At 21.4% G+C, this 21833-nt stretch overlaps 9 protein-coding genes across 9 annotated transcripts; 6 read left to right on the plus strand and 3 right to left on the minus strand. All coding sequences in view use genetic code 6, as the record gives it.

Moving 5' to 3' along the window:
* Positions 1-2491: 2491 nt before the first annotated feature.
* Positions 2492-3448, plus strand: TTHERM_00469190 (carrier protein; the record flags this gene model as incomplete). Its single annotated transcript, XM_001025115.3, has 1 exon — positions 2492-3448. One exon carries the CDS (start codon positions 2492-2494, stop codon positions 3446-3448), a length of 957 nt encoding a protein of 318 aa, XP_001025115.1.
* A 1813-nt stretch (positions 3449-5261) lies between these two features.
* On the minus strand, positions 5262-6563 carry TTHERM_00469200 (hypothetical protein; the record flags this gene model as incomplete). Its single annotated transcript, XM_001025116.3, has 1 exon — positions 5262-6563. The coding sequence occupies one exon, from the start codon at positions 6561-6563 to the stop codon at positions 5262-5264; it is 1302 nt and encodes a 433-aa protein (XP_001025116.1).
* A 1193-nt stretch (positions 6564-7756) lies between these two features.
* Positions 7757-9167, minus strand: TTHERM_00469210 (pectinacetylesterase family protein; the record flags this gene model as incomplete). Its single annotated transcript, XM_001025117.3, has 2 exons — positions 8371-9167; positions 7757-8311 (listed from the first exon to the last, which is right to left on the minus strand). The coding sequence occupies exons 1-2, from the start codon at positions 9145-9147 to the stop codon at positions 7757-7759; spliced, it is 1332 nt and encodes a 443-aa protein (XP_001025117.2). The 5' UTR covers positions 9148-9167.
* A 1618-nt stretch (positions 9168-10785) lies between these two features.
* TTHERM_00469230 (cyclin-dependent kinase-like Serine/Threonine kinase family protein) lies at positions 10786-12036 on the plus strand (the record flags this gene model as incomplete). Its single annotated transcript, XM_001025119.3, has 1 exon — positions 10786-12036. The coding sequence occupies one exon, from the start codon at positions 10786-10788 to the stop codon at positions 12034-12036; it is 1251 nt and encodes a 416-aa protein (XP_001025119.2).
* Position 12037: 1 nt separating this feature from the next.
* Positions 12038-12793, plus strand: TTHERM_000469239 (transmembrane protein, putative; the record flags this gene model as incomplete). The annotated part of the gene is made up of 2 exons (XM_012800261.1): positions 12038-12052; positions 12164-12793. The coding sequence occupies 2 exons, from the start codon at positions 12038-12040 to the stop codon at positions 12791-12793; spliced, it is 645 nt and encodes a 214-aa protein (XP_012655715.1).
* A 192-nt stretch (positions 12794-12985) lies between these two features.
* Positions 12986-13548, minus strand: TTHERM_00469240 (hypothetical protein; the record flags this gene model as incomplete). Its single annotated transcript, XM_001025120.2, has 2 exons — positions 12986-13199; positions 13262-13548. 2 exons carry the CDS (start codon positions 13546-13548, stop codon positions 12986-12988), a joined length of 501 nt encoding a protein of 166 aa, XP_001025120.2.
* A 2832-nt stretch (positions 13549-16380) lies between these two features.
* TTHERM_00469250 (hypothetical protein) lies at positions 16381-16949 on the plus strand (the record flags this gene model as incomplete). The annotated part of the gene is made up of 2 exons (XM_001025121.2): positions 16381-16439; positions 16490-16949. 2 exons carry the CDS (start codon positions 16381-16383, stop codon positions 16947-16949), a joined length of 519 nt encoding a protein of 172 aa, XP_001025121.2.
* Positions 16950-18850: 1901 nt separating this feature from the next.
* On the plus strand, positions 18851-19282 carry TTHERM_000469259 (hypothetical protein; the record flags this gene model as incomplete). Its single annotated transcript, XM_012800262.1, has 1 exon — positions 18851-19282. The coding sequence occupies one exon, from the start codon at positions 18851-18853 to the stop codon at positions 19280-19282; it is 432 nt and encodes a 143-aa protein (XP_012655716.1).
* A 772-nt stretch (positions 19283-20054) lies between these two features.
* On the plus strand, positions 20055-21425 carry TTHERM_00469260 (hypothetical protein; the record flags this gene model as incomplete). The annotated part of the gene is made up of 1 exon (XM_001025122.2): positions 20055-21425. One exon carries the CDS (start codon positions 20055-20057, stop codon positions 21423-21425), a length of 1371 nt encoding a protein of 456 aa, XP_001025122.2.
* Positions 21426-21833: the final 408 nt, after the last annotated feature.

The raw sequence follows: 21833 nt of genomic DNA on the forward strand, positions 1-21833 counted from the left end.
AAAAATATGGTATACTTTATTTTAGAGAGTGACTATGAACGCGTATGGTAAATACGGATGAAAAAACGAGCTGTCAGATACTCTTTAGTCAGTGATTTTAAATTCTTTTATAGTTTAGCCTGATGGATAAGATTGTATTGTAAGATATCCATTCTAGTTTAGAATAATTAATTCATTTTAATCGGAATCTAAAAAAATGCTAACAATTTAGCTGTTTTGAGCTGTAAACATCTTTAAATCATTCATTTATGTTAAATCCCATAATATCGCCACATCCTCTAATCCATATGAGATCAAGCGATTATTTTATTTATCAAAAGCTAATCCTTTTATTGCTTCTCTATTGCATATGAGCCCATTATTTTTAAAGAAAGAACAAAGCTTTGAATCAGCAAGCTGCGCAAATATGAGCCAAAATATAAAAATTAAAAAGTATCCCATAGAATTAATCTTTGTTTTTATTTAGAGAGCTATATTATTAGATGGCTTTGAATTTATGAAAGAAATTTTCTTTAGCTTAAATTAGTTCTCAAACCACTTTTATAAACTCTCTTATTTTTCTATTTGTAAAGTATCCTACTTTGATGTAAATAACTTTATAAAAAATAATTCAAATTGACTAGCTTTCTCTAAATCATAAATCTTATTAATTATTTTCATTTAATTTAAATAAATATGACACCATTCTATTAATGGGTAAAAAAGTCCCTAAATTTGTTTTTTAGAGAAAGGATATTTATTTATTTATATAATTGTTTCAGTTTAGTTGATAGCTTAAAATTAAATTTGAATATAACCAAACATAATAGAATTTGTTTAATTTTAAATCTTAAATATAATTAACTTATAAAATGCCTTCTTATGCTATGCAGTTTAAATTTTGATTGTTCTAGGCAATTGGTTTCATACACACCTTACAAACTTTTACTCAATTTTGTAATAAAGTTAAAAAAAGGTATTTTTAATTGATATGCTTTAGTTTGTTTTTATTACTTTTAACAATTTAAATTCTAAAAATTATTTTTAATAAAGATAAACATTAAACAAAATTAAAAAATTATTTTTCAAAAACAATTGAAAATATTTTGTTTAAATAATTATTATAATAGATAATGATTTTAGATTAAAAGCTTTTTTAAATATTTTAATTATTCAAATAATTTCTAATAAAAATAATTAAATTATTTTTAAGAAATGAAATATATTTTTTAATTGTATTTTTGAAGTAATTAAATTAAATTTTAAAAAGAAATTATTTATTTTTTATTTATTATATAATATTTTTTTATTGTAAATTTTGATTATTTTGATTGTAAAAACATTTAATTTTTTTGCAAACAAAATCAGAAATCTTGAGATTAAATTTATTTAAATGTTAACATTTATCTTTTTATTTTTCTTATTTAAACATAAAAGATTTCATATTTTACTTGTTAATGATAAAAAAAATATTTTTTCAAAGTTAATAAAATATTATAATAAAGTTTTCTTTTAGGTTACAAAATCCAATTAATTCATGTTGAATTAATATTTACATTCTTCTTCTTTTTTCGTAATTTAATTTTAGAAAAAATAAATATGAAATATCTAACTAATTAAAAAAAATCTCTAAAATTATTATAAAATTTTAAGCAAATAATTATTTTCTTTTTCTTTCATAAAGATATTCTTAAAAAAATTGGAGTTAATTTATGATGCATTGCTGAAATTTAAAATTTTAACTATATTAAAACTAGATTTAATTAAAAATTCATGAATCTTACTTTAACTTTTAATTTTGTTATCAAACCTTTAAAATTTTCTTAAATTAGAAATATGAGCTTTATAATAATGTTATAGATTTTCAATAAAAGATTAGGTTTAAAAAAGAGAATTTCATTGTATTTTCTTTTCTTGAGAGCTATTTTCACCTGCAACTGCAGAACTTAATTTTATTAAAGTGCATCATAACAATTAATGAAAAAATCAAAAATAACTAAATTTAACTTTAAACAATGCAATAAATTTTTATCATAGCTTGTCCATAAATAAATATTTGATATCAAATAAGTATTCAGAGGTTAGAATTATTAAGACTTATAGTTAATAAGGGCTAATAAAAATATTTATTTACTCATAAATTTAAAAATCTCCCCCTTCAAATGTATAAATTAGTTTTTTAGTAGAGTTACTCATAGAAAAAATACGAATAAAATAGAAATTATTGAATATTGGAGCAAGTATCTATCTAAAGTGAAAATGGAATGAAAGAGTTAGTGAATGACTGAATTAACAAGCCCCCTTAAAAAAGCTATATTTAAATTAGAAACCAAAAAATCATATAAACACATAATTTTTAGAATGAAATTAAGAGCTTCCATAAATAAATAAATATTTATTAAATCGTAATTAGATAATTAATTAAAAAAGCAAAGCAACAAAAAGAAGCTAAAAAATAAGCTAATCGTTGAATTAGTATTTAGAAAGATAAAATATAGTATTTAGTATAGAGATGATTTAAAATTAGAAAAAGATAAATATAGACCCTGCAGAAGCAGCAACAACTTTAGTAGAAACCCCTCATACAACATAAGAAACAAATCATGCCCTTCATGGTGGTATAGCAGGTCTAATTGTTAGCACTATTCTTCATCCTTTAGAAGTTATCAAGATAGGAATAATCATTAATCCTATGCATTCTGAGGCTATTTAAAAAGCTAACTTTGCAGAATCTTTTATAACTGTTGGCAAATATATTTACAACACTGAAGGCCTCAAGGGCTATTTTCGTGGTCTGACACCAGAATTAGTTCGTTCTTGTGCAGGTACATCAATGTACTTCTCTATTTTGCATTAGCTTGAAAAAATTTTCCATCAGAATGGCTCAAAAAAAGATGATTAATTTTCTTAATTCACAGCTTCAGCTTGTGCAAGAATGGCAAGTGCTTATTTAACAAATCCTCTTGGTGTGGTAGCATCACGTAGCTAAGTCATAGGATTTAATGTGTATAAAAATATGTTTGATGGTATTAGAAAAATAATAAAATATGAAGGTGTTTCTTCTTTTATGAAAGGTTCATTAGCAAGTGCCTTAAAAGAAGGTCCTTTTGCTGGTACTTATTACGTAATTTATAAACTTCTGAAAAGCTCTTTTACTCATGTTGAAAGCAATTCTCATTATTTGATTTCATCTCTATTCAGTGGCATGACAGCAGGTTTAATTGCCACTACAGTCTCCCATCCTTTTGAAATTATAAGAGCAAGACTTTAAATTATAAGTAAATTTGATAAAAATCCTGACTAAACATACAATGGTATTTTCGATGCATTTAAGAAGATATATGAACATGAAGGAGTTAATGGATATTTTAGAGGGCTAGCTCCTCGTCTAGTAAGAAAACCTCTTGCTAATGCAATGACTTTTACTCTCTTTGAGCTTTTCCACATGAATAGCTCCAAGAGATGGTGATTTAATTGCAGTAAAACCTAATTAAAATCCACATATAAAAAATAATTAAATTTTAATTTTAGCATCATCAATTAGTAAAAAAGTAATTTTTGAAGCAAATGATTAATTGCTATGCATAAAATAAATTTAAAAAATTTAATTCAATTAAATATTAATTCTGAATGAAATGATCGAATTAATTATTCCTGAATTGATGCAAACAAAAAACAAAGAAAAACTAATTAATTAAAAAAACTTAATAATAAAATTAAAAAATTTCAATTTAACTGAAAAAAGCAAAAGGTTATGTTATTTATTTTGCAATAAACTTTAATAACAAAACAAAAAAACATATAACTACTCCCTCCTTACATCTCTCCTTAACTCAATCAATTAATTAACCAATAAATCAATCAATCAAACATTTATTTTCCTTTAGTTTTTCTTGGTTTATACTTAAAAACTATTTTCTTATTGTTATATTTATTATTTGTTAGAAATATTTTTTTTCTCAATAAATTATCAAAAATAACAAACAAGTTCTAAGTCTTTCTTTCTTTCTTCCTTTATTTTGTTTATATTGAAATTAGTCAAAAGTTTAAATTTGTTTATTTAAATTAATAATCAAGTAAAAATAGAATATTCTCTTTAATTTCAGATTTGTTTCTCCAAAAATAGAAAATTAAAAATATTTTAAAGTAATATTTTTATCAAATAAACAATTTATTTATTTGTAAATTTTACAAACATTGTCAAATTATTACTTCCATTTATTCATAGATCAAAATGTTACTAAATCAAAAATTTTTGATATCATATCAAAAACAATATTATTTTCTTTTAAAAAATTTGATTGGCTCACATAAATGCTAAAAAAAGGTTTTCTGTTATTAGCTTAAAAATTAAAATAAAATTCCTATTTTTTCATGTCATATTTTTCAGCTCAACCAATAAAAAAAATATGATTTACTTATTCTGTATTATTACTTTAATTTTAGCAACTTAATGAAACGAGACACTTTTTAATTTCTATTTTTTTATAAAAAGTTTAAAAAATATATTTTTGTCAGTTGATTTTTTCTATCTTTGATAAATTTAACTTTTTAATGATAAACATTTTTGTATAAAAGTATAACAATATGCAAATAAAATTATACAATTTTTACTTGTTTACACTTTAATTATTTAGCCTATATAAATTAATATTTATTTTTTTTTTTTTACAATTTTCTTATTAAATTGTTCTACTGTTTAGTGATAGTTTTTAGATTTCATTTAAATTGAGATGATTTGAAAACTAAATTTATTGATAAAAATAAGATTTTATTCAACAATTTTGAAAAGAGAAAACTAATCAATTAGACTCTTTTTGTTTAATGATAATTTGATGGACTTTTTTTATATATTTAGCAAAAAAACCAAAGAATAAATTGAATTTTAAGATATTTAGAATGAAAATAGTAATAAATTTCTTTTATAAATAGCAACTGGAATTAAAACATAGAATTAATTAAGAATTTACGAAAAAATGTGATTATTAGTTAAAAGAATGATGTAATCACTCTTTAATTAATTTAAACATTTAAAGTAAAATAATTTGAAAATCAATGATGTAATCCCTAATCACCTTATCAGCTAATTAATTGCCTGATCAAATATTTATATATTAATTATATTATTTCAGTTTATTTTTATAGAGATAAATATTAAAATAAGTTATTTGCTTTTTTATATAGATAGTTGTAAGAATATTAGTAATTATTTTATATAATGTAGATATATTTTTCATGTGTAATTAAAATTTTTGTTTTTTATCTTATTTTAATTTATTAAATCAAGCGAAGACACCTTGTTACAGATCTCGATTTTCTTCTTAGTAAAATTTTTATAAAAATATTTCTGCTTTCATTTCATATTCAAGCTAAGAAACATTTTAAACCTAAGTAGGTTAATTACGTTTTGCCAAAACATCTTAAATTATATTTAAATTAGCATCTAGGATGTGTATATCAAGATATTCACTCATTTTTTCTCCAGGGACAATCTCAAACTCGTTTAAAAATATTCTTTTTATTGAGCAATTTAAAGGAATAATCAAGTCATCAAGAGTAATTAGATTTAAGTCAAATGTTGTATTTCCTTAAAATTTTGCATCAATCAAATTTACCATTCCTTAAGCATCAATATATCTTGGAGTACCAATTCTATTCATGTATTATTCTAATACTGAGAAGTCAGACTTTCCTGTAAATAGCTCACTCATAGTCATATTACTTCCTGTATAGTGCAACTTGTGAGTTAAAGTACTTGGATCAATCTTTTTATAATGAAACATTATTATTTTGTCCTGTGTTATGCGCTTAAGATAATTCTAAGCTAATTTTAATGATTATTAGTGGTTATTATAAATTATATGCTCTATTTTAGAATGGTCATTTCTGTAGTAAGAAAAAACCTTTTACTGCAAAGTTTACAAGTTTTAATAAAAATTATATAATTAGGCTAAGTTTTAAGAAATTCTGTATGCTTTATCATAATTCAGTGAAGCTAGCAACTAAATAGGAAAGTTAATATCAGTAATTCCCATCTAACTATTATCAACAAATGCTAAGCAATATTTTTCTGTTTTTTCTGTAGCTATAACTGGGCGATAAGCAGAAACCGGACAAACATTCGATAATTTATTATCTCTGCTATCCACAAATATATCTTTATGGATAAAAATGTCTCCTAAGAGCATGATATTAAGCTAAATATCTATATGTCTATTTATTTCAATCATTCCTGTCTTTCTAAGTACTTTTAATGGTTATTTCTTGCTCTTTTAAGAGTAATCAGAATTATCTTCTGAAATACTTTCAAAAGATTTTTCTTAATATTTAATTGAATTTAAGCTGCTATCTTCATCATAATTTATTTCATATCCATAATTATATTTTTATAATTACATATCTCCATAGTTATCAACATCAATTTATCTGTAGCTATTTTCGCAGTCAATCATATCTGAATTTATGTAATCAAAACCTTGTTCTTCAAATCTGTTTTCGTTTTGAGCCGATTCTTCTTGTATTTAGTTATTTGTAGAAGATTCACAGTTATTTGAACCCCCTTCAATACTTATGGTTTCTTGCATTTCTTTTAATTGTATTTTTTACTTTTTACTTATTTTTAATCTTTGTTATATTGTTTGTTAATTATGTTAATCTATTAATAAAAAAAACAATTATTATTCTTTTTTAATTTGGTTTGTTTTTCTTCTCTATATTTTTTGTAATACTCATCAAGTATCAAAAATTAAATAATAGCCGTATTTTAAAAATCTAAATTATCTTAGACCAATATGGAATCGCAAATACTCTATAATTTTTAAAATAAACCCAATATTAAATTTACTATTTTGATATTTTTAAGTTCCATCATGCAGTGAAAACATCAGAGTGTAATAAATACTGCAGATATTTTTTTATAAAATTATACTTACGATCAAAATCAAAAAATATTGAATCATAAAAGAATAATAAATACTGGAAATATTCCAGAATTGCTCTAGAAAGAAAAATAAAAATACATCTTTTTTATCAACTATTTATAATCAAGCAACCAAAAAAATTTATTTTGGTACTATTTTGAAGTAATTTAAAATTTTTGATTTTCTAAGGTACAAAATTAAATAAAATCTTCTAACTTTCATGTAATGATGTAATGTAAATAATAACTACAAAAATATACTTTAATTTAAATAAATTTAAATTTATTTGAATATTTTCGTTATTAACTTATTAATTACATCGAAAAAAAATAATTTTTTTTAAATTAAGCTATGACTTGAACACCAATAAGACTGTCTAAAATTATTCAAAACTTCTCATTTTTGCAAAGAGATTGTTTTGAAAAATAATAATTTTGATTAATAAATACTTATTTAGATTTTTAATGAATAAAAGATAATCTAAATTTTAGTATTTAGAAGTTGTAATCAAAAATTTAATTATATTTCAGTATAAGTATAGACCTTATTAGAAAAAAATTAATTAAAAATCTAAATTTATTAATTTGTAATCTTAGTATTGGAGTTTTAATAGAAGAAATGCTTTTTTTGTTGAGTGTGTAAAAATTATTTTAATTTTAAAGCTCTTAAATGAAATTATATAAAAATTTTGTAGCTAAAAATTTATTTTTGTTATTTTTTTGCTGTTATTTGTGAAAAGTAATGTTATTTTTGAGTAAAAATAATTAGTTTATCTTAATATAAATTATGAATAACATATATATCTTTAAGAACTTTAAATAATTATTCACTATTTATAACTTTATTATTTTTAAAAATCATAATTATGAACTTTTGCTTGTTACTAAATAGCTACATTTTTCATTTTCTGGATATGCTGACATATCAATGTATTGTTTTTATGAAAAAGGTTCTCTAAGGAATTAAACAATTGATTCAGATGCAGTAACTCCATTGGGATAGGGAGAAGTAAATAACCCAGAATTGTAAAAAGGGTAATCTAATTCAAACATATGATTAATACAAGAAACAGTCCACACACTAATATTTTTTTTATCAACAAATACTTATTGTAAAGTTTAAATAGTCTTAGTCCTTAGCTCCTCAATAAGTTTCCATTATTGATCATTGCAGTTATAGAAGCTATAAAATCCATTTTTAGTTTTTAGACATTTTACTTATTTTTAAATAGCAAGCACATATGTGTCATATGAACTTAGCAAAAAAAGTGAAGGTATTTCAAGTTAATAATAATTATAAACTGGTTAAATGCATTTATACAACTAAGTATCGTCTTTTAAATATTAGCAGTTTAGAGGTATTATCTCTTTTCTTTATTTATTGTAAGCAATATCCATTTATAGTTACCACATCTTTTTAGAATTAAAAAAATTATTGTAAAAACACAAAATAAAAATTTATATTAAATTACTTTAGGGTTAAACCAACCATCATCAACAAAAAATCCACTGTCGCTAATTAATTAGACTAATACTTTTTAAGGCATTAAAGATCTCAAATATTAGCTCCAATTTGTTGCACCTATACCACCAGCACTTGAACCGCTTAAAACTATTCTGTTTGCATTTGTAATATTCATATTTTTTTGTAGGTAATTAAATAAGGCTATCATATTCTCTTTCCCTCTAAAGTAAAGGGTAGTAGTTGAATTTAGCTCTCTTTAGCTATTCCCTTGATAAGCAAAACCATCACAATAATTTACAAATATAACATTCCAGTTATAAAAAGCTGGGTTTTTTGTTATAGATTGATCTAAATTTGCAGAATTTGTCATATTCTATGGCCAAAATGAACTAGATCCTAAGCTTGTCTTTGATCTTTATAAGCAGCTATCAATAATTTCTTCTTCGTTGCTACCTTAGCACCAAGCACCACCTTAAAGATGAATCATGAAATTATTTCTACCTTCTCCTTAACCTTCTCTAAAATAGAATCCTGGCGAGGTTCCATCTAAGCATCTTGCATTTTAGTAGTCTTACAGTAATATTAACTTAAGTAAGCCATCATCTGATTAGCACTATGTGTAAGTAAACAATTAGATTGCTATCAATAGTAAACACAAAATTTTCAATTTCGTTTTCATTTTAAACTCAAAGCGATATTTTATTAAATAAACTTTTCTTTTCTGTAAAAGAAAATCAAATTATACACTAAATAAATTAATAAAGATTCTATTAAGATTTTACATATAAAAAATCAAGATTAAATAATATTTGATAAAATTACAATTCCAAAATAACAATATTAATGAAATACTATCAGAGGTAGTTATAATAAAATGTAAACTTCTTTTTAAGAAATCTATAAAAAAAATATTTAATTACCATAATTTTAATTTATTCTTTATATCCAATTCAATATTTAAAAAAAATTTATTTACAATAATATTTTCTTTTTTATAAATGTTATTTAGACTATTTTTAGATTTATCCAAATATAATTAATCTCAATTTAAATAGCATGAATAATATTCAATTTTAATAATTTTTAGATGAATTCTGAAATAAAAGCATTATAAATTTGAATTTTTGCATTATTTTTATAATAATAAAATCCAATTAAAAACTTAATTTTAACATTAAAAAAATTTATTATTAAATGAAAAACCATTAAAAGAAATTTTAATTGAATTTATTTTAAATTTTTATAAAATTAATATTTAAAAAATTTTTTTTAAAATTGTTCAAAAGTTACAATTTAATAATTTAAGTATTATCCAAGTAACTAATTGAAAATCCTTATTAATTATATCATTTGTAACAATAAATTTCATTTTTCATTAAAAAATTGACAAAAAATAATCATATAGTGATTAAAATCATAAATTTATTATATTTATATTTATTAAATTTCATTAAAATTATTGACTTAAGAGTTGCAGTAATTTTATTAATGATACTAAATACTTAAATTTAAACAAAAGATTTTAGTTATATAAAATATAAATAAATAAATTAAAAGCATAAAATTATTACAATTTTATTCATAAATTATCATAAAAATAATTATTTATTGGAAATTTTTTATTATTTTAATCAGATTAAATTTAATTTCAAAAAAAATATTTTCTTTAAAAAATAAAAATAATAAATGAATTAAAAGAATAAAATTATTAGAGTTTTATGTCAATAAATTATAAAAATATTTATTTATTAATTGATACTTATATTCCTAGCAATAAACTATAATTTATATGAAAAACTTTAAATATATTTCTAAAAATTTAAAATTATTTTTGTTTTTAACAGATTTATTTATTGATTTATCGCTTTATATGACGAGAAAATTTGATAAAATAATTTAAATTTATTTACAAAAGATTGCAAATTAAAATGTCTTTGAATTATGATAGGATCGTTTTTAAGATTTCAGCTTGTTATTTAATTGATTCATAATGGGTTATTTAATCTTGCTTATTATTGTATGGTGTAATAAAACTTAGTTTTAGTTTAATTCTTTTAAAATAAATATTGGTACGGCCAATAACAAATAATGTGAGAATTCAAAATTTTAAGATAGAAAATTATAATAAATTATTGACTGCCAATTATCACTTAATAAATTAGGAAAGCTTTTTGGGTGTTTTAAGAATGAATTTTGCGTGCTTCAAAAAATAACAAATGTTTAGGAAAAATTATTCTTTAAAAATTCGCAAAGAAATAAAAAATAACAAAAAAAAAATATTGCAATTTAAAAGCACAATTTATTATTATATTAACTGTTGAATTATAACAAAAATTAATTAATTAATTAATTTTAATAGAAAAAAGAAGAGAAAGAAGAGAGAAACTGAATATATAAAATAAATACAAACAAACATACATACATGGACAAAGAAAATATAAAAATGCAGCAATAATAATTATAGAATTAATATAATCACGTTAAGTAGATGTAGTAATAATAAAATTAGCAATAACAAGCACAATAGTAATAGCTGTAACAACAATAGTAGCAATAGTAGTAGCATTAGTAGGCACAACAGCACCAAGAAAAGCCTCAAAAACCAATTCAAGTACCTCCTGGTAAGCACAAATTTGATTGTGGGCAGACTATTTTTGTTGTCGATGAGAAATATGAATATATAAAATAGATCGGATATGGAGCTTACGGTGTGGTTTGCTCAGCAGTAAATAAAGAAAATGGTTCAAAAGTTGCAATTAAAAAGGTTTAAAATGCTTATGATGATTTGATCGATGCAAAGCGTATTGTCAGAGAAATCAAACTTTTAAAATTCTTTGAACACGATAATATTATTTCACTTTTAGATGTTATTAAGCCTAACGCGCCAGTAGGTGACGAAGATATCTACATGGTATTTGATTTGATGGAAACTGATTTGCACCGTGTTATTTATTCTCGTTAAGAACTCAGCGATGAGCATATCTAATATTTTGTCTATTAAATTCTTCGTGGTCTCTTATACATTCATTCTGCAAATGTTATTCATCGTGATCTAAAGCCCAGCAATATTTTGCTTAATAAGAACTGTGATCTTAAAATTTGCGATTTTGGTCTGGCCCGTGGATTCGAAGAGCCTGGTGAAAGCTTGACTGAATACGTAATTACTCGTTGGTACCGTGCTCCTGAAGTTATTTTGAATGCTAGTGAGTACAATCAAGCTGTTGATATTTGGTCAGTTGGTTGCATCACTGCTGAATTATTAGGAAGAACACCCCTTTTCCCAGGAGAAAATTATCTAGATTAAGTTTAGCGTGTCATAGCAGTTTTAGGAACCCCTACTCAAGAAGATATGGCTTATATTGGCAATTAAGATGCTATTAAATATATAAAATCTCAACCAAAAAGAACTAAATAATCATGGTAGAGTCTTTATCCGAAAGCAAATCCACTAGCTCTTGACCTTTTAAGTAAAATGCTCACTTTCAATCCAGAAAAACGCTATACTGTTAAAGAATGCATCGAACATCCTTACTTCGAAGGACTTCATTACCCTGATGAAGAACCTGAGTGTGAGTAAGTTTTTGATTGGTCTTGGGATAAATTCACACCTACTAAAGAAATATTGTAGAAGATGATCTACTAAGAAGCTAAATCTTTCCATCCTATTCACTGAAATGCAGGATTACTTTGTACAATCATTATAAATTTTTAATATTAAAATACTAAATAATAATCATATTCAACCATTCATAAATTTTAAATCATTGTAAGCTTTATTCATACTTTAATTCTATAAATAGCTTGAAACATTTATGAAAATTAAGAAGAAAAACAAATTCAAATTCAAAGATTAATAAAAGGAGATAAATAGATACAAATAATCAAGCAAATAAATAAATAATCAAGCAAATAAGCAAAAGCAAGCAAGCAAACAAGCAAACATTTATTTATTATTACTATTGTAGTTTTTTAAATTTAGAATTTTTTCAAACAAGAAGTAATAGTAATTTAAAAAATATAAAATACATTCTCTAAAATCATAGCTTGACGCTTCATTTATCAACATAACGATTAAAAAAAGGTATGTCATCATAATTTAAAAAAGAGTACAAATTATTTATGTTATTACTTAAATCCAATATAATAAATAAATATCTCCTTTTATTTCTTAAACAGTAAAGAAATGTTAATCAAAACGTATAAATATATTTATATATATATATAGTTATATAGATAGTAAGTTAGATAATCACTTTGTCTTATAATCTAGGCTTCATTTAATATTAGCACCAAAAATCAATTAGACATTAACTTATTATAATATTTTTGTATAAATATTTTCGACTTTGAAATTTTAGTTATTTTTAATTTATTTAAACTCTAATTTACTATTTTTTTTTGAAATATTTATGACATAAAAAAAAACATGAATAAATTTTTGACAAATATTATTTGTGATTATCATTCATAAATATTAAATTAATCTGTTTAATTTTAAAAGTTACTATTTGTTCATTAATTATTTTTTTTAATATTTATCATTTTTTAACCATTTGATGTGCTTTTTGATTTTCATTTTATTGAAACAAGATTTTATTTAATTAAATAAATAAGAATTTTTGTCATTTGTTATTTTAGGTATTTTACAAATTAAGTTTATTTTTCGCACTAGAAAGTTTGTCTTCTATCTTGGCCATACGGTTTTTTAATCCTTTGAGCTTTAGTATATATAAGGGAGCTAATTAAAATACTTATCTGATTTGCTTAATTTTCTCTTCTTCTGAAATGTTTTCTTTCACTTTTTAAATGCTTATTTTATTATTTTCTTGTGCTATCCTATTATTTTATCAACAAATAATTAATTGAATTAATCATCTTTTTTTAATTTTTAATGTTACTTTAAGTTACTTATCTTGTCACTAATTTCATTAAGTTCTTTACTTTTATACTCTTCAAAGTAACTTTTTAAACCTATAATATCGTCAAATACTTTTTCTTTGCATTCATTCTTGACTTTTATCTATTAGGATTCCTAAACATGTTCGCCTTAGATATTTGTTCTGCTTAGGTTGTTTTTTTATGAATCAGAATTTGAAATTTATTATTACACTTAATTATCTACGTCTTCGTCTATTTCTCCTTCTTATTCTATTACCTTAACATTCCTTTGATTTTTATTTGACATGGCTATGAAGCTAAATAATTTTTTACTTTTTTGAGATACTTGCTTTATTGCTTATATAAATAATTAAAGTTGAAGATATTTTTGATATAAACGTTTTTAGATTAATATCAAATTCTAAGGATGTAATTAAACAAATTATAACAATAATGTAATTAGATAAACCACAGCAGCTAAAATATTTGACTAAATAATTTTATATTTATAATTAAATATATTTTAATAATTTCCAAAATTATTTTTGAATACAAGAAATAATTTTTTTATTAAAATAAAAATTTACTATTTTTAAAATTAATTTAGACTTCTAAAAATTACAAAATCAAATTTTAGAATAAATAGAAAAAAAATAAGTCCGTTTAAAAAGTATTTGAAGTAATATGATAGAAAATTCAAACCTAAAAATAAAATTATAGATATTTTATTTTATTTATACCAAAATAAATACATTAATACTTTTAATTTACCTGTTTTTCTAGCTCTCTGTAAGTTTTATTTTCATTAAAAAAAAAAATTTATTTAAATTATAAAATAAAATAGGATGAGAGAAAAGTATTAAAATTTGTTTTTTTTCTGATAATCATACTTGAAAGATTAGCATCTGTTTCTCAATTATTTACCATAAATGATTTGAAAAAAAATGAATTCATATAAATTCTTGCTTTAATTCCTTTTTATCTGAATTAGATTTATTTTATTTCAAAAAACTAAAGATTTCCTGACTATATTCAAAACAATTTATTCAAGGAGTGCTTTGATGAAGGGATAATTTTACTTCCTTTATAAATTATAGCTGTTTTTAATTTACTATGCTCTCAAAGCATAATTAACTAGCTACTAAGTTGCTTTATTCAGCTATATATTGTTATGAACTTCTTTATAGTATATTATCATTTGCTCGTTCACTATTTTGATAAAGATTATTATGCTAATTAAAAAGATTTTTAATATTAAATTATTAAATAATTTATTCTTACATCCTTCTAGCTTCATATTTACTTAAAATTAATTTTATTATTTCACGAAATGCCATATTTTTGGGAAATTTATACAAGCTTAAGTGTTTTATAAGCTTGTCGGATTTGGAAGGAAATTTTTATTAAAGAGAAATAAAAAAAAATACCTCTATACTTTTTTATTTTGTTATAAATTTAACAAATTGCCTTCATAAATCTAGACTACAGATTCATACTAAATAAGTTGAATACTAGAGTATTAAAGAATTACGGGTTTTTTGTATTTGATATTATTATAGAAGGTTTTTTTATAATACAGCTGTATTTTAGTTGCTACCTGCTATTTTAATTTGATTTTAATATTCTGAAAATAAAAAAATAAGATTATACATTAGTATTTTTGCAGATCCTTAGCTTTTCTATCAGTACTATCAGATATTATAAATATATTATAACTTCTTATATATATGGATATCCAGCTATCAATATTTATGATTAAGTAAGTTTGAGAAGACTGACATCAACATAAAATTAATAAAAAATAAAAAGCTAATTAGCAAATCTCAAGTATGTAATGATACACATAACTTTATCCGAATAAACATAAGAAGAAATTTTGTTTTATTTATTTTACTGCTTTGGAAAAAGTGAAATTTAAGGTAATCTACACAGCAGATCAAATTAAAATTAAAAAAGCTCCTTTCAAGCAGTCTCTATTTAGTTTTACTTAAATATAGAATTTTTTTTAAGTGTAATAAAAATTAACAGAAGAATATTACCTCAAATATCCTAAATATATTTAAGAATTAATAAATCAAACAAAATAATTTAGTTATTTTAACTGATGCTAGAAGTTGATATGATTACAAAAGTATTTCTGAACTAAAATTTAGATTTATAGTTAGCTCTTAGTAGCTATGTAAATTAAATTTAATAGCAATTACACTTTTATTAACTATTCAAAATAAAAGTTGAACCTTTTATGCTTTGCAATCCTAAAATGATTTATTAAGATTTATTTTTTTGATAAAGTTAAAAATAATATGATGAATTTATTCTTATTAAATTTTAATGTTTGAATATGATACACTTAAGTTAAAAAAATTTCGTTAAATACTTAAAACTGTAAGGTAAATATGAATACATATAAAATTATTTATTTACTTTGTTTGTTTGTGTGTATTTAAAATTAATATGTGATAAATTTAAAGTTAAATACAATTTACAAGCAACTTTTAAAGAAATTTTTTGTAAGAAAACTATTTCAAAGATTCATAAAAAAATTTGAAAAGCAGCTAACTTTGAATTGATACTACAGTCAATTTTACTTCATTAATAATAATTCGTAATTTTCTTTTTAAAATATTTTTTTTGTTTTTTTTATAATTAATAGTAGAAAGAATTTCAAAAATATGCCTGATATGATAAATTCTAATTTCATTAATTAAAAATTTTAATAATTACCTTATTTATGGATATTATTTTTCTATTGGCTTATTTATATAAAAAAGTTCAATGGATAATATTAAATAATATTTTGAAAGAAAAATAATATAATTAAATTGAATAATTTTGCATAAATATTATAATATAAAATGGGACAGAATAAGTCAAAATGAATAATACAATAAACTTCTGAACCATTATAAAACAAAGCAGAACCATAAAAAAAATATGTAGTTTAATATAAGGTAAGGAGTATAACATAATTGACTATTTTGATGAAAATAATGCTAGAATATCTTACTTTACATGCTAGTATGCTAAGATACCTAATTAAAAAAGGTTTAGAGGTGAGCAAAGATACACTAGCTATATACATAAAAGATTCTGATAGCGAATAATTTAAAGAATTTTTAAATATTATTAATAAAGAGAAATGCAATTTAATTATGATTCACAAGCTCTCATTAATATCATTAAACAGAAATGGTAGATGTAATTTTGTCATCCAAATAACTTATAAAATTAGATTTATTATCTAAAAGGAGAACTGAATCAATCGATCAACTAGTGCGGTTATTTGGTAAAATTATAGATTATTATGAGTAATCTAACTATTTACGAGATGTAAATTTTCAAATTTAATACAGTACAATCAGAATATATTGTGAAAATAAACTTTTCTTAGTTGAAATCTTAAAATTACATCCTCCATAAGAGGAACATAAAATTTAGCCAATAAATTTATTTGCTATGAAATCAAAATGCAAATTCAACAAGATTTATATAGGTGTTTATGCAGAAATTTTGAAAAACAGAATATTTTCTATTATAGATTTCTTAAAAAATAATCAAGAAGAATTATTAAAGCTTAATTTGAGTTTTTTCAATGACTTTTAAGAAGATGAAATAGAATTAGCCCTTTAGCGTATAACTCAAATAACTTAAGAAAACAAAATAAGTTAATGTGTTATTTACATAAGAACTAAATCAAATATAATTTGACATATAGGAATACATAATCAAAAATTAAAATATATTAAAATTTAAGATAAATAATATAGGAATTTATGACAATCATACATTAATCTATTTTGATTTAAATAAAAGTATGCAAGCTTAGCTTTAAATTTAAAAAATCATTTAAAACAATCCTAAAATATAAATTCTTAAATTGTAAAATGACTTTTTCTAATAATTAAAACCTAACTTAGTAAGAATATTTAAAGCTATTACAGTAGCTTTCTAATGTTAATTAGTTTGAAATAGCAATAAATGATTCATATAACTTAAATTGTTAAAATTTTAAAAATATATTAAATAAATATGAAAATGAGATAAAATTATATGCCATTATTTATTTGATTGTAAAAAAATAACTTTAAAAACTACTCTATCATCAAGCTGAGAATTCCTTCATTGATCTGTGCATAGATTAATGAATTAAATCATAGCTTGTCATAATAAAGTATATATATTATTTTTATAATTAGTATTTTGAATATTAATTTTATGAATGAAACTACTCTATTGATTCAATTTTTTAAACATATATTCTTGGAAAATAATTTATTTTTACTGTGTTAAGAATATTTAAACTAAAATATATTTTTAAAGATTTTTGTTTACTGATAAATATTTTAGAGTGTATATTTATGTTTATCTGTTTGGTCAATCTTCCTGTTGTTATTGACATAAAATATAAAAAGATATTTATCAGAATTAATAAAGTTTGATTATTAATTTAATGCATCTACAACAATAATTTATAAAACGAATATTTTCAAGGTTTCTAAAAGCAAAATTTAAACTTTTAAATATTTATTTATATAAAACTTAAAATTAAAAGAAAAGTATTAAAGACCATGAATAAAAAACCATTTTAGCTTCTAGTATTTTTCTATATAAAAATAGTCACAGGAGGTTTGATATATTTTTTCTTCTAGTTTTTAGAGGTAATTCGTTTCAGATAAATTATAGATGAATACATATTTTTAAAAATATTTAGCATGAAAATAACACATTTAAATACACCTTCTTATCATTTTACATCATAGAGAGACTTATATGCTTCTTTTCTATTTTTGCAAATTTAAAGCCTAACATTTTTGAAACAATATTGATAGCTCTCCTCAATCCTATCTAGCTTGAAGAGTTTTATTTACTGATTAGAGGAAACAAATATCCACGATACTAAAATGAAGGTATTGATGGCCAGGCTTTTGTGATATCTGTTTTTAGTGTTCCAAATTATATTTTGATCTTAATTTGGACATTTTATTATCCAGAAACCGTTAATATAGTTATTACTACTCTTGCTCTTGTTGCTTTAATATTCGGATAATTCTTTATATGCTACATTATAATTTACCAAAGAGATTTGAATGTTAACTTATATAATTCTCAAATATTTTTGATATTTTTAAAAGAAACTACTTCTGTAGCAATACACTTTTTAAGTTATGTGGCTTTGCTATGCGTAAATCTCCAAATGGAATATTTTTTATATTATTTAATAGCATTTGAGGTATGCTTGATCAGCTATTATGTTACTTAGATTAATACTAGAATATAAGATTATTGTAATTCAAGTATTGAAGCAGTTGGTGCTGGCTTTTTATTAATATGTAAGGAAATTCTACACTTAGTAATAGATTTAAGAGATTTGATTGATAGCTTTTTCAAACATTCAGTCTAATCTTATGGATTAAATATATATAATAACATGCTTCTTTTTGGTTTCTTAGTTAAAACTTATCTTTTTATTATGTTTAATCTATTCCTTTATCAGCATAATTAATTCCATAACATGAAGCTCTTTTACGTATTACTTTACATACTTTCAATTATAAGCTGTATCATATTAGGTTTCAGGGTATTTGAATATATGCTATGGCCTGTTATTAATGGTAGAACATTTATAGAATTTAATAGTATTGATTCTTTCATTGAATATTCAAAAAAACAATCTAATACAAAAAAATTTGAAAAATTAGAAACAATACTGTTGTTGTGCAAGGAACAAAATGCTACTTAAGATTTTATCTTTTAATTTTTTTATGGTTTTTGTAAAAGTTAAATAATATCAAAATCAATTAGCCGTGAGTATATCTAAAAATCACAATCTGAACAACAAAAAATTTGCTTTTAAAGAGCGGTTAATGTAAATGATATTTAATACATCATAGAAAAACATGGAAGAGTTCTTCCCTAGATTAAAGAAGTGTATTTTTTACATAGCGATAATAAATATGAATACAATTTGTTTAGAGTATTTTCAGAAGATAATATCTCTGTTAAATTAAATTTTAATACAAATTTAGTTCCAGATGAATTGACACAACTGAATACAAAAACAGTATAATAAATAAAAGCAATCATTCATTCATATTTTATATTAAATTCTCAAAAATATGATATTTTGGGTCAGTAATTAACAAATCCTTAATTAGTTTTCTACGATTTATTTGATGAAGTAAATTGAAAAACAAAATCGATAATTTTGAGAATTATCAATTATTATCTTGGTATTTGTTTAAACAAATAAATTTTCCACTAAATATTTATAAATTATTAGAATACTATTAGATTAGTAAGGAAGATTATTTATTTCATATTTATGTTTTGATTAATGTTAATTTTTAGAATTAAATAAAATAAAAAGTTTATTTTTTATAACTTTTAAAAAAGTATTTAATTTATGCATTGAATCTAAATAAGGATAAGGAAAAATACCCTTACAACAGTTCCTTGTTATAAAATATTAATATATTAACGACTAAATAGCAATCTACATATTTTTTCTTTTTTTTTGATAATAATTTATAAAACAGATATACTAGATATACTGTACCTTTAACAATAAAACTAAGCAGAATATTTTAATTTTTTAAGCAAAAAAATTATTATAAAAATTTTCAAAAATATGCTTGATAAATTCTAATTTGATTAATTTAAATTTTCGTAATCACGTTATTTATAGATATTATTATGTATTTATTTATTTGCTTATTTATACAAATTAGCGCAATTGAAAATATTAAATAATATATTGACAAAAAATAAATATCATAATTAAATTGAATAATTTTGAATAAATATTATAATAAAATGGGACAGAATAAATCAAAATAAATAATACAATATACTGCTGAACCTTTATAAATTGAAGTCTAGCCAAAATAACAATATTTAATGTTATTTTAAGGTAAGGAATATAATATAATCGACTATTTTGATGAATCCCATGTTAAAACATCTTATTCTACATGCTAATGTATGCTAAGATATCTAATTAAAAAAGGTATAGAGGTGAGCAAAGATTCACTAGCTTTATACATGAAAGATTCTAATAATGAATAATTTTATGAATTTTAAAAAAGCATTAATACTGAGAAGTGTAATTTTATCATGTTACACTTATACTAATTTTATTTGTAAATAAGAATAGTAGATATAATTTAGTAATGCAAACAACTTATTAAAATAAATGTATAAGCTTATAGGTATGCTGAATCAAACGATTAACTAATATAGCTATTTGGTAAAATTATAGATTATTATGAGTAATCTAACTGTTTACAAGATGTATATTTTAAAATTTCATCAAATACAATCAAGATAGATTGTGAAAATAAATATTTCTCAATTGAAATCTTTAAATAGCATCCACCACAAGAATAGGATATTTAGCAAATAAATTTATTTGCTATGAAATCAAAATGCAAATTCAACAAAATATATATAAATATTTATGCAGAAATTTTGAAAAACAGAATATTTTCTATCATAGATTTCTTATAAAATAATCAAGAAGAATTATAAAAGCTTGATTTGATTTTTTTCAATGATTTTTAAGATGAAGAAGTTGGATTAGCTCTTTATTGTATAACTCAAATATTTTAAGAATAAAAAAAATTAAATGAAGTTAGTGTGTTTTTAACAAAAGATCTAAATCAAATATAATTTGACATATATGAATACATAATTAAAAATTAAAATATGGAAAAATTTACGATAAATGATATTGGAATATGTGACAATCTTGCATTAATCTATTTTGATTTATAAAAAAGCATGGAAGCTTAGCTTGTAATTAAAAAAATCATTTAAAATAATCCTAAAATATAAATTCTTAAACTGAAAAGAGACTTTTACTTATAAGGTTAATTTCTATAAAATTTTGAAGTGGAAATTCCAAGAAGAATTAAATTATAAATTGAAATAAATAGTTACAACCTAACTCAGTAATAATATTTAAAGATATTAAAGTAGATTTCTCATGTTAATTAATTTGAAATAGCAGCAAATGATTCATATACATAAGGAATATAAGGTAAAAATTTTATAAATATATTAAATAAATATGAAAATGAGATTAAATTATATGCAATTATCTATTTGATTATAAAAAAATAACTTTAAAAGGTACTCTACCATAAAGCTGAATATTCTTTCATTGATTTATACATAGATTAATGAACCAAATAGTTAATTTATCTTAATAAAGTATACATATGGTTTTTATATATTGTATTTTAACTACTAATTTTTTAAAATTACTTGTTGGTTCAAGTTTTTATAAAAAATTTAAGCCAATTCTATTTACTAATCTTAAATTTTAGATTATATTTTCTAAAACACTATGTATATTTTTTTGATCAATCTTAAAGTTATAGACATAAAATATAAAAAGATATTTATCAGAATTAATAAAGTTTGATTATTAGTTTAACGCATCTACAACAATAATTTATAAAACGAAGATTTTGCTATTAAAAGCAAATCATAAAGTTTGAAATATTTAGATTAGACTTAAAATTTATAGAAAAGCTAAAAAATAAAAAGGTATTAAAGAAAATGAATGAAAAACCCTTATAGCTTCTACTA

Source organism: Tetrahymena thermophila (assembly GCF_000189635.1).
Source record: "Tetrahymena thermophila SB210 genomic scaffold scf_8254371, whole genome shotgun sequence".
NCBI classification, from domain to species: Eukaryota; Ciliophora; class Oligohymenophorea; order Hymenostomatida; family Tetrahymenidae; genus Tetrahymena; species Tetrahymena thermophila.